Below are 19,928 nucleotides of genomic sequence, written 5' to 3'. Positions count from 1 at the left end.
AAAATGAATTTATTGACTGTATTAAAAACTAGAATCAATCTTAAAAAACGGAATGAAGAATCGGATTCAGCGTCATAAATTGTCTTAAAAACCACTTTTAGTTGCCTAGATCCAAAACCGTGTATACTTGTGTTATCGAATCATGTCTACGTTCTTTTGGAAATAGGCATTTCAACTCTGGATTATCATAGCATCTATTTTAATAAAAGTATAGTGCAGGTGACACAACTATTCGAAATTTATTGGAATACTGCTTTCCCCTTCTGCTTGAATTCGTCCGCAACGTCTGCAGCAACGTCCCTATAATCCAACTCATATGAAACAGCCAGATGATGAGAATTGGATCCCCCGGAGCTCTGGGTCGCAGCTAGAAGTCTTGATAATCGAATATGAGAATAAGCGATACATTGATAAGCAAACGTTTTTTTTTTTTATTAAAATATGTAGTCAATTATCACTAATTGGCTAGTTTTTTTTACCCAACTAGTAACATATTCGACTATTCGAATAGTTTCTTTTAATTTTCCATGATTTCTGCGAATTAGTTGATTGCATGCTATGTTGAAGTCGTATACGAGCTAATCGACTAGTCGACTGGTCGACTGGTCGAATAATCAATTGTAAACAAGAGCTCTTAGCAACTATTCTACCTGCCTACCAAACATTATGTATCGTGTTGTGAATAGTAGGTATGCTCTACTCACACAGTCATTATAAAATGTTTCGCGCCAACGCGCAACTTGGTATAAAAAGTAGATTTCAGCTTAGACTTGTTTTTCTATATATTTTCTTTTTTTTTTTTAATTTATGTAGTTTGTATTCATTCTGTGGAAATTAAATGAACTTGAACTTCTAGCAATGGCAGAATGTCTACGTACTCCTATCCCTTGTCGCCGGCAATACAACTTCTTTGTCATGATGCCCTGTCATCTCGACTGGAGACTATTGTTGCAGTTCGACTATAATGCAGATAAAATAAATTGCTAGGTGCCATAAGCAGAGGAATTAAATTTTTTTAATTTTCACGCCGCTTGCAGTGATTACTTATTTTCTTTTTTATTATATCCCTTTTAATCTTTATTTACCTTTATTTTGGCGATTATTTTTATTTTGCGTGGCGTTTTTTTTTTTTATTTTTTCCATATTTGAAACTGCCAAATGCAATTTGGAAGATTTTTAAAATCATAATTTATTTTGTAGTAATTTGCCTTGTAATAAGACGCAAAATGCGCAGCATGCAAGGGATTAGCTCTGTAGCTCATAAATCAAATTAGGGGCGCTCATGCGTTTTTGGCGCTGTTGAAATATTATGAATTGAATTAAAACATTTGCCAAAAAAGTTTATTCTTTTTTTTTTTTTTTTTGGTTCAAGTAAGAGAAAAAATTTGTAATCATGCTGGCAATTCGGTGCTGTGGTTTTCGCTACAAACTGACGGATATATGGCTAAAAATATCTGTTTTGGCATTTCCTAATTGAAGCTCAGCGGTGGCGCTTTATCCTTTAGGCTAGCGATGCTCTCTATTCAATGCAAATTCAGTCTTTTTAGGTTCAGCAAAATGCTTATGCAAAATAGCTTTTGGGTTTAATAACTCTTTTGGCGAGGCTTCTGCGTTATGCGACTACCCCTAGGTCTTCCGTGCTTAAGTTAGATAACATATACGAATACGAAGTTTTTCCTTAACATACCGCGCTCGCTGAGTTCAGCAATTTTGCTCGTGATGAAAGCCGTGGCTCCTGCACCAAACAAGCCCTTCTCAAGAGTCAGGAGGGATACTCTCGACACCACTTAACTGCATTGGTGGCTTATCTGTAGGCTCGCAGCACCTTAAACTGAACATCTCTCTCCATCTTCTGTGCTCCTGCTATGGTTTTTTTATCACATTTCTCAAGTTCTGGTTATCACATATACATATATTTAAACATACTCTGATTTGTTGTTTCATAAAATAACAACCTTCTGGGCACATACTATCATCCAACACAGCTGCTACCTCGAGATCTGCTAACTTTTCCATCCCGGGTAGCTGCAGCCTCAACTTCTCGAGCCTACGTCACGAACACAGGAACGTGCCTTGCCATTTCATTCTGCAACGCGCCAGCCATACGCTTCCGCCCAGAGTTACTCTGCATTTGGTGAGGTATACCCTGCAAACTGTAGAGAAGCACAGCAACCCTCTAAATTCCCTTTCAACATTTTGTTAACGCATCCAATGTCCCAGATGCGTTCCTCGCTTTTGACATTTTTCTAATCCTTTCAGATGAGCACCTCACTACCATCTCATAAAGTGTCAGCTCTTGCGCTGGCCCTCTGTATCAGCACATATCAGCCGAGGTCTTTCATGTCCTATCTTGTACAATGTGCTTTCGTGATTATTTTCTGTCCAAAATAGTCACTAGCCTGTTTAGCCTGTTCCAGCGATATTTTGTCAATCGAGGGAAGAAGAAAGAGGGGATCATTTAATTCTTAGTCAAACGAGATACTTCTATTCAGCCCACGTTGCCACCATGTCCGCTAACCTTGCACAGCATCGGGTAGCGTATCCAGAAGTATACGCTGATCATTATTGCCTGATCATCCATTATTAAAAAAAACGTAGGCAACTACACGATAGATGATAACTTCGAAGGCCCCCAGAAACGCTTTTACTGGCACAACCTATGGTAGAATGAGCTACCTTGTGACAGAGCTCAGCATATTCTTCTCTAAATTTTGACCCCATCCAACTATGCTGCGACAGTTCCTATTGCACTGAGGTTTCATCCAGAGCCTTTGCGCTTTCTAAAATAGCCGGTTCCATTTGGATGGTCCATGCATGACATTGCTAAATTCCCCTTGAAAGTCGAGAAAGGCACCAGGAGAAATACAACAATTAGCTTGCTCATAATTCGTTTATTAAAGTTGAGGAGACAACTTGGGAAATGTGTTTTATGTTTGGAAAATTTTGGCTGTATTTTCTTGATTTAATCAACACTATCATAGTTCTGAAGTCGACTTAGGAAACTTGCAGAACGCAATGCTTTTTGTCCATTGCCTACCACACCGAAGATCCTGGGTTCACGCCCCGGGCAAAGCAACATCAAAATTTTAGAAACAAGGTTTTTCAAATAGAAGAAAATTTTTCTAAGCAGGGTCGCCCCTCGGCAGTGTTTGACAAGCACTCCGAGTGTATTTCTGCCATGAAAAGCTCTCAGTGAAAACTCGTCTGCCTTGCAGTCGGCATAAAACAAGTAGGTCCCGTCCCGCCAATTTGTAGGAAAAATGAAAAGGAGCACGACCCAAATTGGAGGAGAAGCTCGGCCTAAGATCTCTTCGGAAGTTATCGCGCCTTACATTTTATTTCTTTATTTTATTTCTTTATTTTTTTGTGAAATTTTGTTATGCACTAGATTACCCGGCAGTCTTTTTTTCCGCCCGAAAATTGGTATGCCTTTATTCGAAAAGGGAGCTTCGCTTCCCCTCTTCTCTCTCTAAACCATTCTGGTCTACTTTATCCTACACTTTTCTTCTTATTCTTGTTCATCCCTTTTTCCATTTATCTCTAACGCCCGTTCCCCCTCGGACTCTCACTCCCATTCACACTCTAACGACCACTCCTACTTCCACTGCATCCCTCACTTTTACTCCCACTCGAAGTATCACTCCCTCCTCAACTCTAACTCCCACTACCACTACACCCCCACCCATATATGGTGTGAATTTTAAGGTTTGTGTAGTAGGGGGCGCGGCACCGCCCACTTTCCAATCAATATTTTCTAAAATATCCTTGAGCCATAACAAAGTGATACTAACGCAGAGCAATCCATTTCTCTACATACAGATTCAAATTAATATGACTTCTTTATCTTTTGGTTTCCAATTCACCATTTTTTCATAAACCACGTGGTGACATATCGCATGCGCAACACAAAGACGCTCTGCCACACATCGTGTGACCAGACGGTGACTTCATTCTGCAGTAGCGGCGAGGCTATGGTCTCAGTTGTGCGTATTGTAAACGCTAATGATTTCTTGTTAAGTTATACATACGTATATTTAACGTAATTTAGGTATGTACATATATTTGTGTAATAAGTTGTTAGTGCCTATGTGCAATGAACAAATAAATTGCCAGCAGCTGACACAAAACCAAAATCTGACTCTCCTCAAACCAGACAGCGCTTAACCGCATTTGCAAATAATTTTCAAAGAGGATATCAAAACATTTTCAACGCAGAATATCTTTCCTTAAGCGTTACGACGTTGCTCATTTTGTGTTTTCATTATTTACATGTTAATTTTTTGTTCTTGTTTCTTACATACAGGCAAAACTCTTTCGCATCTTTCAACGCGTCTTTAACGTTGGACGTGATGTTCATCATGAGGAATTACGCCGCTTGGGAATTTATGTGATACGTAAATTTGTTGAAGTGGCGCCCACAAATCCAAAAATCTATGCTGAACTATTATTTTGGAAATCAGTTAAAGAGGCTAACGAGCTGGAAGGCGGTTATTGTGATGCATATGAACCGTAAGTATTTAATAGAGAATAATTATATTTGCATAGATGAAAGAGATAGCCGCAGCTGTTTTTCGCTTTGATCTAGCGTTTCAATTTCTCTTCACCTTTACCTCCCTCTTCCTCTTGTATATTTCTCATAAAACCTCATCCATTATGAATAGTTTGTCTTTATCCTTGTTCGAAACGATTGCTCCCTTGAGACAATCACAGTTAAGCCATTCATGTATCACTTAGGTATTCGGTATCGGTATACTGAGCCTGCTGATGAAATGATAAATGATTTTCTTTTTTGTTTCTATTAAAATATAAACTTCATACTTACCCTTTCACCTTAAATGATATATTATAGTATACTAACTTGCTAACATTTGTCGTTTTCTCTATTTCTATTTCTTTAATAGCGCTAAAGGCGTTTGGACCGAAGAACAAGAAGACCAATTGCGTATGCTTGTTGAGGAGAATCAACGTAATCCTGAGAGTGATAAGGGTAAGTTGTTGTCGCTTAAAAGAAATTATACATATGTATAGACAGTGATGTACGAAACATAAGCAGCACTGCAAATAATCAAATCAATCGAAAACTACGAAAATCCTATAGCGTTTTTTCTTAAGATTGACGGTCAATTAGAACTGAGAATCTGGAAAATTTAACGCATGATACAATGGCTTGGTTGACATCAACGGCCATACTACTTTATGACCATTAAACACAATAGATCTAAGTAAAGGTCGCAGAACATCGAGGCCCAATAATTATACTTCAAAATCTTTTTAAATTACACTATAGGCATTTGGAAAATATTCGTTTGGCCTTAACTATTTCTGTCAAAAGACTATACAAATATTTCTGATGGGATGACATTAGGTCAGCGGCCACAATGTCAATTGACTTCATATCCGCTGCAAATAGCCACAAGGTCATAATTTCTGCAGAGCAAGGTATGAAAAAAAAACGTACCCCTTTCAGAACCGTCACCCACGCAGGGACTACTTTCATGTTATTTCATGGTGGCGTTCAATTTTTTTTAAGAGTCTTCTGTTGTATTTACGTCCATGTCCCGCATTTTTGCTCTGAGCTCGATATATAAGAAGTTGGGGATATGTTGCCTTTCTTTTGGGTTAGGCTAGGTTAGGTTAGGTTGAACTGGCCTGTTCGTGTGGGCCTCACATAGACTGAATGAGTCCATATTGTCACCAGAAATGTATTGAACGACTAAACAGAAAAACCCTATAAAAAGCCAGGACCCATCCGTCTTGAGTCTACAATCCTCTCCTTTTAATGACATTAGACTAACAAAGTTAATCCTATCATTAACAAGTAAGGATGTCTAAGTTCGGGTGTAACCGAACATTACATACTCAGCTGAGAGCTTTGGAGACAAAATAAGGGGAAATCACTATGCAGGAAAATGAACCTAGTGTATACCTGGAATGTGTTTGTATGATATGTGTATCAAATGGAAGGTATTAAAGAGTATTTTAAAATGGAGTGGGCCTTAGTTCCATAGGTGGACACCTTTTCGAGAAATCGCCATAAAGGAGGACCAGGGGTGACTCTAGAATGTGTTCGTACGATATGGGTATCAAATGAAAGGTGTTAATGGTTATTTAAAAGGGAGTGGGCCTTAGTTCTATAGGTGGACGCCTTTTCGAGAAATCGCCATAAAGGTGAACCAGGGGTGACTCTATAATGTGTTTATACGGTATGGGTATCAAATTAAAGGTATTAATGAAAGTTTTAAAAGGGAGTGGCCCTCAATTGTATATGCGAAGGCGTTTTCAAGATATCGACCAAAATGTGGACCAGGGTGACCCAGAACAACATCTGTCGGGTACCGCAAATTTATTTATATATGTCATACCACGAACAGTACTCCTGCCAAAATTCCAAGGGCTTTTGATTTCGTCTTGCAGAACTTTCTCATTTCATTCTACTTAATATGGTAGGTGTCACACCCATTTTACACATTTTTTTTCTAAAGTTATATTTTGTGTCAATAAACCAATCCAATTACCATCATCCCTTTTTTCGTATTTGGTATAGAATTATGGCATTTTTTATTTTTCCTAATTTTCGATATCGAAAAAGTGGACGTGGTCATAGTCGGATTTCGGCCATTTTTTATACCACGATAAAAGGAGTTCAGATAAGTTCATGAACTAAGTTTAGTATATCGACTTTTGCTCAAGTTATTGTGTTATTTTTGTGTTTTTTTTTTTTATTTTTTTATTTTTATCGTTTTATCGGCCGAGCGGAAGGAGAGACGGTAGATTGTGTATAAAAAATGAGCGTGGCTTCAACCGATTTCGCCCATTTTCACAGAAAACAGTTACTGTTCTAGAATCTATGTCCCTACCAAATTTCACAAGGATTGGTAAATTTTTGTTCAACTTGTGGCATTAAAAGTATTCTAGACAAATTAAATGAAAAAGGGCGGAGCCACGCCCATTTTGAAACTTTCTTTTATTTTTGTATTTTGCCTGCGCCATATCATTACTGGAGTTGAATGTTGACATAATTTACTAATATACTGTAAATATATTAAATTTTTTGTTATAATTTGACTTAAAAAAATTTTTTTAAAAAGTGTGCGTGTTCTTCATCCGATTTTCCTAATTTTTATTTAGCACATTTATGGTAATAGGAGTAACATTTCATCATGATATTTTCAATGACTGCTAAATTACACATGGAAAAACTTTTAAATTACCTTCTTTTAAAAGTGGGCGGTGCCACGCCCATTGTCCAACATTTTACGAGTTTTCTATTCTGCGTCATAAGGTCAACCCACCTACCAAGTTTCATCGCTTTATCCGTCTTTGGTAATGAATTATCGAACCTTTTCGGCTTTTCGTAATTTTCGATATCGAAAAAGTGGGCGTGGTTATTGTCCGATATCGTTAATTTCAAATAGCGATCTGAGATGAGTTCCTAGGAACCTACGTACCTAATTTCATCAAGATACCTCAAAATTTACCTCAAGTTATCGAGTTAACGGACGGACGAACGGACGGACATGGCTCAATCAAATTTTTTTCGATACTGATGATTTTTATATATGGAAGTCTGTATCTATCTCGATTCGTTTATACCTGTACAACCAACCGTTATCCAATCAAAGTTAATATACTCTGTGTGCAAAGCACGCTGAGTATAAAAATAGAGAACTGTAGACTCATGACGGGTGTTCTGACTGAACACTACCTTCGGCCGTCACAGTCTTTTTGATTATTTGGCATTTTTTCTATAACATTACAGCAGCTTTCTACATCGACCCCGTCTTCATCACCGTAAACGCGTCTCGAAACTTCGACCTTTTTTATTCTATACACATATTTCCTGAAGTACGCATTTCATGAGAGCATTTGGACAGCCTTGTAGCTTCTGGACCCCCATACTTTCACTTCTGTGATAAGTTTCGCTGTCCATCTTCAGCGTTGTAAATTTGCCTAGCATTCTTTCCACACGACCTCTTTATACTTTTGATTCGTCTGAAATGTGTTTCCCATAACCTTCTTTTTTCCCATCTGAAGTGCATGTTTCCCATAGCCATACTCTAGTTTCGATAGTGTTGCTCTTCTTCTTCTCGTAGTGACAATGAGTCTCCCCGCATATTTTGGAAGTTTTATTGATGGTAGTGGTCCAGATATTGATCCGTTACGTTCCGAAAAATATATCCTTCAAGGTACTACGCCGACCAACTCGCGTACGATTTGATATGACCACGTTAAACCTTCTGCATCTACCAACCCCTACTTCTGTGAAGATTTTGGGGTCGTCAGTAAAAAGGGTTCTTCATTTATATGTTTGGAATTAGACGGAAAGGCTCTAAATTGCAATAGCAACCCCTTGAAAAGCTTGCGCTACACAACTCCTTGAAACCTCCTTCTATTGAATTCTTAAGTGAGTGGCCAGTGTGATGTATATTTGCCTAATCTTCTTCGAGGTTATATTTTCAGAGAAGCTTTCAAAGCCAATTTCTAGCAGTTTGTGCTTGTTTGTAAGTAGTTTCAACGCCGGTTCTTCTGCCGCCTGTTCGTTTCTTTGTGTGGACCTGACTTAGCGATTTGCTTGTTTCTTGTATTTTGGGCTGTAATGACGGCGGCAATATCGTCTGCGTATCCTACTGAGAATGAATCTTCGGGGATTTCAAAACTGAAAATTTCATCGGAGCAGCAAGAATTGACCTCTGTACGGCTCCGCATGTGATTGATGATCATGATGTATGGCTCCTCTAATGCAGGGATAACCAAAATTGAAACTGTGGCTGTGTGAGTAAAACTAAAATCATCTTATTTGTGGTGGTTTAGTTGTTAATGAAAAATCAATGAGGTAGGACGTATGCACGCATGTTTGTTAACACACAAAAAGTAATTCGTAAATATGCCATATAAATACTACTTTATTGCTTGAGTCTAAGGAAAAATTTACCCAAAATAAATTGCTAACATTAAACCATGAAAACATTCTGCGCATGAGAGCTTCACCCGATGTTGCTACTCTGCTTGTTCAGCGATAACTAAAGACGAAAGAGAATAATAATACGTGTGAAGTGGCGCCAATAATTATTCAACTAAATGGTTATCCCTGCTCTAAAGCTTGTTGTATAAGAATACGCTTCTCGTAGCGTTGAAAGTGTTTTTACGTCTAGGGTTGCAAAGAATATGACTCGCTTCATTATGGTTCTGTGCTGATTCTACGTTAGTAAGAGGGCCTGCGATCGCGCCCAAAGTGCATTTTCCAAGTCTGAAATTATATTTCCTGGGTGATAGTCCGTCAGCTTGTTATGCGGTCTGCAACCAAAATGTCTGGATTTTGATATAAAACATTGTTGGCGCTGATCAATCTTTAAGACTTCTTTCATTACTTTCTTCATAATTTCTCCCAGCTATTCGAAAGAATTGACGCTAGTACAATCAACAAATCGAGTTTGTTGTTCTTCAGTTCATAAATATTCGGTAAAATTGATAATATTTAATTCAACCAAGTTTTTTGTTAAGTGTATAAATTAGCTGTTGCAACAGAAAAGAGATTGTTGGTGTCAAGTTAACAAAATTCTGTAAAAATAACATATTCTCAATTAATCAAACTTTTCTGTTGAAAGAACTGATTTCATTGGTCATTTCAACAGCGAACAACTGCTAATATTATGCAAATTCGGCAGTTAATTTTAATGAGAGACTTACATCCATAGCGCTCACTATTTTGTTCTTATGATAATTTTGCTGCAGAAATCTCTGTCGTATCACAGTCTCAACTGTTATACTAATGTTGACGGAAGTCTGTAATTTTAACAGTTAGAATTGGCAGTCTTAGACAAAGAGTCAATTAAGAATCAACAATTTGCGCGAAGTTTATCCAAGAGCTATTTGCGATAGATAAGAAAGACAAACATTTTGGTTGACCCTTAATTCGGTTGATTCCACCAGCTTATTTTCTGTGAGCGTATACATTGTGTTTCCATAACATTTCACAACAGTGTACAATCTAAATACACAATGACAGATTTAACTTTCTAAATATCTTTTTAACACTCTATTTCAACGTCAAACCTTCAAACCAGCCTTTAATCATTCATTCATTGAGCTTAAAATCACAAATTTGTAGTTACATCCATCATAGAGACGTACAAATAAATTGATTGCTCTCAGCCGTTGACAGCAAAACGAGTAATTGGAAATAACTTCCATCAAATCACATCTACACACTATATTTTTATTTAATATAGATATTTCATTGTCCTTTTGTTGGCTATTTTCGTTTTTCGTACATTTCTTCGTGGGGCTAAATAAGTACCCTGCAAAAATCGCGAGTACTCCATGCATTCATGTATGGAGTACTCGCTATGGACCAAGCGAGTGCTCCAAAATTAACCAAAATTCATACAAAAAATATGGTCCAATTAACATTGCGATGTGCTAGGACTGTGCCATATACTCCAGCTCAGCATTACATCAGAGTAATCCATGGAGTACCCACAGTGCAATAAACATCGTGTAGTGATTACAATCGTTAAAAACGAGCAATGATCGGCTTACAATATGTTCGTGTAGAAACATGAGTTGGTCCATTGCTGCATTACAGTGGAGTATAATGGTAAGTACTCCAGTGAACCACATGATCCAACGATTTTTGCAGGGTACGCCTTGATGTACAGCGACCTTGAATTTTGTGTCGCTCGCACATTATAGCGCATCTGCTAAATAACATTTAATAAATTTTAACCGTTCAAGTTAAATTGAGATTATATTAATACTGTTTTAGAAATATACCCAAGATGACTTTTTGTTAGAGGCCGGTTTCAAGAGATGAACTATTAAGGGATGACATAAGGTCAACGGCCATAACGTCAATTGACCTTATGACCACTCTGCCACAAGGTCAACTGGCTTTTTGTTTTTTTTTTTTGATACCAGTTTCAGGAGAAGAACTGTGAAGGGGTGACATACGATCAATGGAAATAACGTCAGTTGACGTTATGATCGCTCTTAGACGTAAAATTTCAAATGGGTACAGTGTTAATGGCGGAAACCGTGCATTGTTTTTGTCTAATCGAAATCTCGCCATGAAAAGCTTCTCAGTGAAAATTCATCTGCCTCGCTTATGCCGTTCGAAGTCGTTATGCAAAACTGACTTGCTCATATTGCTTTATACAATGGTTTTTGTAATTGATATTAGAGAAAAATTGCAAAGTTTACAAACGGCGATGGTTACTTGGACATGTTTCTGAATTTCACTTCTGCATCAGCTAGCTTCTCGGAAGCTGAGTGTTGAACTCGAATCTCCAACATTCATACCAGTGTAAAGGCAGATGCCTTTAACCACTCAGCCATATGAATGCCCCGCCACTGGCTTTGCAATTGGTCTCTAAGTGTTGCCTTTGCTGTTATTCCTTTTTATTCACCATTTAGGAACATATAATTCTATATCCTGTTTAATCCTAATGGTGAGGAATTTTTAGGTGCGCTTATTTTTATTCTAGAGAATCTACTTTTTGACCATTTAGCACCTCCCACCGCAGCCGATTAAATGTACCGGAGTGACTCGTGGTTTTTTCCTCGATCAAGGCGGGGAATTTCAATGCCCTTTAATTTTTGTAGTAACGATCGAAAATTGTCATCCAAAAAGCAGTACTTGCAAAGAAACTGTTCGCATACACCTACTACGTGTCGAATCTAAGCCTGGCCCCATAGACTGGTACTGCTGCATTTCCCGAACAAAAAATATTTAAAACGGCCACACTCTCATGTATCTCTTGCAAAGGATGGCTTCATCAACCGATATGTTTTGGGTTAATCCGCAGTACTTGTTGACTATTTCTTGAATTCACGATTTCTTTGAAACACTTTTCGCTCCTAGCGATTCCTCTTTTTATAGCGACAAGGATCCTGAAAGTTTTGGGAGGGTTGGTAGGTGAGGTTGACAAATGGGTTGGAGAAGCCGTGAATTGCGGTGACAACCCCTTGAAAGAGTTGCGCTACACACAACTCCTTGAATTCCAGTGAACAGTTTTCTGCCCAATGCCGACTTACAGCTCGTCGAACCTCCGCCCAGCGAACGAAAAATTATACTGAAGATGGCACAACGACGAAACTGATTTGTCTCCAAATCAAATTTGATAAGTGATGGAGAAAAATCGTCCTAATATACTGCCCGAAAATTCATCAAAACAAAATGAAGCAGTAACTCCGTTCCTTCAAAGTCTATAGGCTCTACTCTTATAACACGGTATTAACGACTAGCATCAATGCTGGCTACCTAGACACACAAAGTTCCTTCTGTTGCTCGCACCCAACGGCGCTTCTGTCTCTTACTGCCGTCTCTCCATTCCGAGGCAAGCATTTGTGAGATGCCATGATCATAATCTGATGAGCGGAGCACCAATAACCACCACGTAGAATTATAGAACCGTATCAAAAACGTATGTTCATACAGACTGAACAAATTTTTACATCGACCTGGAATCAATTGACCGCAGTTTGTGCAGAAAAGAATGTACACAGTTTTCGTTCATTTCGCTTTCTTTGTTGGTTTGTGTAATGTTGAATACATGCAAAGAATCGTCATGTACTCGACCAGCTATAATGCGAACCACTCGATTTCACATGGACGCTATGAATTTTCTACCCAAAATATTGTACTCCCTCTTCAGCCAACCGAAAACGCGAATTTGATCGGCCTCAGAGAGCACTTAAGCCAAGGCAAGTTTGGTGATAGAAAGCATGTCTTTGCCCTGGTCATTCAATCCAGTGTTGTCTAAACTACTTTATTCCAGCTACTTATGGTTTCCCTAGTGTGTACCTTTTCGGTTCCACAGAAGCGCTCTGGACTATTTAACGATGTTATAGCATCCTCCTTGGATAGAAAGTCTGCTTAGTCATTGCCTTATGCCCGGGAAACCATCCTAACCAAACCTTGTTTTTGGCTTGCAGATTATTTAGGATTTCAGTGCATTCATTTAGTAGCTTAAAAGTAGTTGTGTAAGACTGTAGGATACGCAGTGCTGCCCGGCTGTCTGAAATATTGAGGATACACCTAGAGGGTAAGCCTCTTCGTAGACACTACGTACGGCAACTTTTTTGCATGGATTTCTGCTTAAAAAATAGTGGGATATCATTCCTTATTGATATCGGTATCGATTTCTTGAAACCCGCTTCATAGATATCGCTCCAATTTTTTCGTAATCAAGGTTTAATCCATCCGTGAACCAGACCTGTTAGTCAGGGTGAGTATATGGATTCCGTCTTTCCCAAAGAGTTCTGTTCACAATGGACACCTCAAAATTCCGTAAGATTCTGAGCGTGAGGGCCATTGCATCACGTAGTTGCAATACAGGATTTTCTATGAATTTTTTTATTCGCTCTTTTACTCAGCGATATTTTGAAGTTTTAGTGCAGCAAGTGTTGTCTCTTTCTCTATTGGAATAGGATAGGGAAGAATTACCACTAAGGCCAAATTAAGTATGACGCCGTGATATTTTGCGTCGCAGTCACTCGCATTGACAGTAACCACTGTATAATACCAAAAATTGTACAAAGACGTCATCATCATCAAGATGAAAAAAAACTACACATAAAAAAGCACAAATATGAAAAAAAATGTACTTTCAGCTTAGTTTTTTTTGGACATTTGTCACGCAGTATTAATGTACTAAATACTTTGTTCGGAGAAGTTCAGGATGGAAACTGTCAAAATGCGTACAATTCCTTACCAACCATAGGATGCTGTCATATTTGGCTTATATACCTAATCACATTGCAAAAAGGTCAATCATTTAGTATAACTTTCCTGTTATTATCCGACCACAAGCTCGCAAACAAGCACCTAAATAAATAGTACCACACGGAGTAATTTACTTTGTCAATATTATTTGGCAACCCTAGTCAGAGACGCGCCAAAAATACCAAAAACCGCAACCTCAACAACTAGCGACAGCGAAACAGCCAACACTTTCAACAAATCTGACAACAAGCCGACTCACTCACACCTGGCATAACATCCTTCACATACAACACGCACCAACAAAAATGTCAACCAACAACTCACTCACAATCCATCCCACTTAGCACAGACATACATATACACAGCTTTTTACAGCAACAAATTGACCACAAGCCGAAAAACACTTCATCATTTCGTCACTATTTTTTCTTATGTTTGTTGTTGGTAAAAAAGGTAAACCATATGAGGGGGTTGATTGCAGGGATGATGTCTCTTTTGGCAAACTAAATTTTTGAAGCCCTAAATTCTGGCGGGAAGTGCACATAAATTGTTTGAGTTTTTGTTGTTGTTACTGCCGCAAAGAAAATAAATAAGCAACTGACTCTAATATGTTTGTTTGGGTTAGAAAGAAGATGCGATTTCACTTACATTTGGGTTATGGGATCGTCGTATAGGGAATGTCGATGAGGTCCGTAGGCGGATTAATTTGATACGAAAAAATAATTTGAAATCAATTTCTATTCAAATCTTTTATATTCATCTAAACATCAAGCCTTTTTTATTTTTAGATGTGATTGATTGGATATTGGAGCATTTGGGCGACAAAACACGCACTCGACGTATGGTACTTAAAAAGCTTAAAGAACTGGGATTGAGTTTTAAGGCGCCCACTAAGCGCTCGACTGCAAAAGCAGTTAATAAGAATCTTTGGCGCACCGAAGATGATGAGGAGCTGCAGAGTCTCTATGATGAACATCGTTTGGCAGAAGGTAAGGTTTTATGAAGTTTAATATTTTCTTGTACACGATAATTTATAGTGGAAAATGGAAAGCGAAAGATGAAAACTTTTTTAGGGAAAGTATTGTTTGGCATATAGATGTTGAAAATGATATTGGATCAAGGCAAAACATTCCACTATACATAAACTTTTCATTCCTAGGACTTAACTCTAAGATATGTAAATGCACGGAGAAGAAAAGAGAAGCAGCTAATGTAGGCAGAGATGTATACGATTGTAAGCAAGAGTGCGGTGAAAAAACAGTAACGTTTGACAAGGACGTGACCGAAGTTCGGAAAGCTGAGTGGGGCGAATACGAAAAGGAGCTGAGAGATACAAATAATGACCGGAAAAGATAACGCGAGAGGCAACTTGTTCCAATTTACCTCATAGTGTAGCGGTCTTCAAAATCATTCTGAAGGAGATAACCGGGCTACGAACAGAATAGGGGCAGAGGTAGAGACATGACCACCTGCGAGTAATAGCGCTTAGAATATACTCGCGGCAGGTATGCCTGTCGTAAGAGGCGACCAAAATACCCAATTAATTCTAGGGGATGTATAGCGCAACCCTATCAAGGGGATGCCTGCGCAATTTATAGCTTCTCCAGTCCAGTTGTCAACCTCACCTACCCGTCGCGAATCCTATTTCTTTAGCAGCCGAAGCTCTGGCGACCGGAAGTTCCTCGGGAAAATATGGGGTGTGGGGCGGGATGACTTTTAAGGTTCAATGTGGTCATACGAAATCGTCCCCGAGATGGTCAGGTTTATACCTTAATGGCACCTGTAACCAGAACGTACCGGATCTATATCCAGAAAAGTACCATCAACATCAATAACTCTTCCCAAAACTTTCGCTACAATAACAACAACAAGGCTGTTAGTTCTATGACTCGGAGGGACCAATGGCTGTCGTTACAGTGTAACCCAATTTAATTTGTGGCGGGTCTCCCATAAATTGTAATGTTCGGAGCAGATCCTTGCTGGTGTTGTTGAATCTAACCGCGGCCCATGGAAGTGGTTTTGCTGTGTTTGCCGGAAACGAATTTATTTAGGACGGTCAATCTCTTGTCAGTGTATCACGTGGAATGTGTGGTTGCGTCGAACGGGGTATTCTGGGTAAGATCCCAGTATTCGTCGCCTGCTTTTATAAAACTTGTGTGACATCTTCCTGTTCCCTAAGGGCAGGTCTTGGTTTAAGCCTTAGCGCCTCCCCCCATACACTGCCTTCAAAGAACACTGCTGCTCAGCAAGCCACAACAAGTACCCGCTTTTGCTTGTGCCCAACGGCGTCTCCAGCTTACACGGCAGCCTTTTCTCACACTGGTACTGAACTGATGCCGATCTCTTTCCTTGCGGAAGAAATACCAGCTTATTTGACTCCCCGTTATCTGAAACATAGATATTAGTCTTCGGAATACTATTCACATTTCAGAGCCCAGCACTTGAACTAAGGATTTACTAACTTAAATGTATAAAGCCCCGAAACTTTTAGCAACTATTTAAACTAATGACACGTTTTTTAATCTCTTTCTTGCAGATTGCTTGCAGCGCATCGTCAATGAATTCGCAGATAGACGAACCCAGCGGCAAATTATAAAACGACTTATTCAACTTCACATAATCGCAGATAAGTCAGAAATCATGCCTAAAAAGCAGCGTAAGCGCAAGTCTAAAAAGAAGCCGGAAAACACACAAGAAAGTGAGGTTGAGGATGAAGACGAATTCATGGAGGAGCCACAATTTGGTGAAATGCCCTCCACCAGCAAAGCCGCGCTGGAACAACTAAAGAAGCAAGAACAGCTAAAGAATAAGAAGAAGAAGAAAAATAAAATAGCAGCACCGCCCAAACCTATGAAACCGGTAAAACGTAAAATTGTGCGTACGCCACTGGATGCAGATAATGTGAGTGGACTTATAGCGCAACTAATCGAAAAGTACCAGGGCGCCATTGATTGGCTTAAAGAGGCCCTAGAAGATGCGGCTGAAGAAACTGAAGAGCCCAATGAAGAAGATGATGGTGTGCCATTGTTGCCGCTGCAAGAAATCGAGCGTGAAGCTGTTGAAGATAAGGATTTCCAGCAGCTACTTGTTGCTTTGGGTATACAAAAGCCCTTAGTAGGTACAGAAAACTATTGGCGCATTCCGGTACATCTTAATGCGAGCGATTTGAAAATACGCGCCAAAATTTTAGCTGGCGAAGATATTAAAACTGATATGAAAGAGTTAGAGGAGGACGATGCCAATGAAGAAGCAGAGATAGAAGCTGAAAATGATGCTGCGATTAACAATGAAAGCAATGATGAGTCCGATGAGAGTGAATCTGAAACGGATAGTGAAGCTAGCGCAGCTGCAAAGGAGGCAAGTGAAAGCGAGGAGGACTTCTTTGATAATTTTGCTGAGCAGCACAAAAAGAAAATGGCATCAATGGAAAATTTTATGGAAAAACGCGTACAAAAAATGCGTAGCATAATGTTCAATAAAAGCGATGAAGAAGATAACGAACGGGCTGGTATTGGACAAAAGAAGGAGAAAAAGAAGCGCCAGGCGAAGCCCCGCGCACAAAAAGCCAAACAAACGTTGGACGAAAGCTCAGCGGATGAAGCGGCAGAAATTGAAAGAATTAAAACGACACTCGACAAAAAGCGACGTCAAAATGCACTCAGCAGCGATGATGAGGAAGAAGAAAATGAGAAAATTTCCAAGAATACAAAATCCAAGGCAGCGCCACAAACTGACGCCAGCCGCGATTTATTTGATCAACTCAAATCTCAAGCAAATAAAAAACAACAAGAAAAACGTACCACTTACACCGAGGAATTGGAAGAACTTAATTTCAATTCAGAAGACTATCGTAAACGTCTACTCGAGCTGGGTGATAGTGAGGACGACGAGGAGGTCGTAGGTGGTGTAAATGAAAATATGAGCAATGCCGGCAAAAACAAAATCCGTATGCGACGCGCTAACATAATTGACTCTGACAGCGAGGAAGAGGTGGGAAATGAAATGAACAATGAAAATGATAAAATGATTGGCGTTGACAAAAAAGCCAAGGACATCAATGACGAACAGGAGGAAGATAACAATAGCGTTAATAACAACGCCGACTTAGGTGATGGAGAAGAGGTTGCTACGACTATATCCGCTCCCGATGCGACAATTGGCATTGATGTTGCTACTACGGGTAATGACAAAACAAACAATCAAGCAAATGTGGATGACAATACTTCGAACGTCGGTGTGGATGAGAAGATTGCAACACAAATGACAACAGCACAGAAACGTAAACGTGGCTTTTTGAATGATAGTGATGATGAAGTAAATGAAAACAACAATACAATAAAAGCCGATGATAAGAATGAAGAAGAGGAAGACGAAGATGCATTTATTGTGCGTCGCAAACCAACTAAAGAGGAACAAAAGCGTTTAAATAGCGAGGAGGAGCCTGCCAAACGTCGACGTCTAGCCATCATCGATGATGATGATGATGAATATTAATAAGCTGTTGACCCAAAAATACTTTGCCAGAAATACCTCAGTATTGAAATGAAATAATATTTTTTGTTGTCATCGACGTTATCTTGTTGTAGAGCAGTAAAACTTTTTAAATGAATGTTTGTACATTTTGAATTAAAATTTTCTATTTTTTATACATCACTTTTACTATTTATTCATTTCATTTGAATTGTATGTACAGCAGCGAAAACGATAATAGCAGTGGCAATTTTTATAAAAAATTTTTACGTCTATTAAGTTCCTCTCTTTATTTTCTATAACTAAAGAAACAACTTCCATGAATTTCATTACAGAAACTTTGCCAACCAATCTAAAAATTCCAAAATTTGGGAAGATTATGAAAAATTGTAACTTGTTTTTAGTATGCCGGTTTCTAGCTCAAAAAATTTTTTAACTGAAACAAAGAAAATAAATTTCGAAAACATTTTCCAAAAAAATTGAAAATTTTACGAAAATTTCAAATCGACCTTTTTATTTAGAACTTTGTTTTTTTTTTTTTTAAGTACGCGGTTTTGTAGCCCAATCAATTTTCTAACTGAAACCAAGCAATTACATTTCAAAAACGTTTTCAGAAAAATTCGAAAAAGAGGTAAAATTAAAAAAATCTGCCTCTTTATTTAGAACTTTTGTTTTTTTTTTTTTTTTGAATTGAAGCAATTACATTTAAAAAACGTTTTCAGAAAAATTCGAAAAAGAGGGTAAAATTAAAAAAATCTGCCTCTTTATACTTATATTTAAGAATTCATGAGCTTAAAACCGGCTTATAATAATTGAATTTCAAGTATTATGTTTTTTCTAAGAGAAACTGAAAAGAAAGAAACATTTACTGGCATATTGCGATGGACCATTTCGAAAACCGCCAACGTAATCATCATCAGTTTTGTAATGTTATCAAAGGTTTCACCAAGTATAACCTGAACACACCATTAAACAAACATACATAAATCTTTTTTAAAACTTTTGGTGTTTTTTTTTTTTTTTTTTTTTTTTTTTTTTTTTTTTTTTTTTGAATGCAGTTAATTAAATTTTAAAAACGTTTTCAGAAAAATTCGGAAATTAGGTAAAATTTAAAGAATCTACCTTTTTATTTAGAACTTTTGTTGTTTTTTTTTTTTTTTTTTTTTTTTTGAGCATGCAGTTTTGTAGCTCAATCAATTATCTAACTGAGACTGAGCAAATAAATCCGTAAAACATTTTCAAAAAAATTCGAAAATTGGAGAAAATTTCAAACATTTTATAATAACTTATTAATTTTTTTTTTTTAATTTCAAAAACATTTTCGAAGACTCCACAAAATTTCGATATTTTGCTCAGTGTTTTGTATTTTTTTTTTTTTTTTTTTTTTTTTGTACTAGTTTTAGATCACACAAATTTCACATTGTTTTGTATTTTCTTCCATACGAAGGGCGCCGCCAGCTGTTATTTGATATGGAGGAAAATCTGAAACACACTTCGACACACAAATTTTCAAAAATTATGCGAATCTTGCAGACCTATAACTTGTACTTTGTTGAACTAAAATTGATTGGGCTATAAAACTGCATCAATCAAAGGAGTTCTGAAAACTCTTAATCAGTGGAATATAAGCCTCTCTCGGCTAGCACTTCCAAAACGCCTTGTCGCAGAAAACTTTAGAATAACACCCCATTTCATTTTGTGTTTCAAAAACGTCCTATCTAATAATTTGTTTCGC

General features: G+C 38.0%; 1 protein-coding gene across 1 annotated transcript in view; it reads left to right on the top strand.

Moving 5' to 3' along the window:
- LOC137240882 (protein timeless homolog) overlaps positions 1 to 19,177 on the top strand; it is a 161,077-nt gene extending 141,900 nt beyond the window's left edge. The window contains exons 6-9 of the mRNA XM_067767814.1: positions 4,304 to 4,509; positions 4,902 to 4,987; positions 14,512 to 14,712; positions 16,260 to 19,177. Of these exons, the coding sequence (XP_067623915.1) occupies positions 4,304 to 4,509; positions 4,902 to 4,987; positions 14,512 to 14,712; positions 16,260 to 18,217 (2,451 nt within the window). The 3' untranslated portion in view covers positions 18,218 to 19,177. The remainder of the gene's footprint in view (positions 1 to 4,303; positions 4,510 to 4,901; positions 4,988 to 14,511; positions 14,713 to 16,259) is intronic.
- The last annotated feature ends 751 nt before the right edge of the window (positions 19,178 to 19,928 follow it).

The sequence above is a fragment of the Eurosta solidaginis genome, chromosome 1 (genome assembly GCF_040869045.1).
Source record: "Eurosta solidaginis isolate ZX-2024a chromosome 1, ASM4086904v1, whole genome shotgun sequence".
Classification (NCBI taxonomy): domain Eukaryota; kingdom Metazoa; phylum Arthropoda; class Insecta; order Diptera; family Tephritidae; genus Eurosta; species Eurosta solidaginis.
This window is presented reverse-complemented; position numbering and strand designations above follow the sequence as displayed.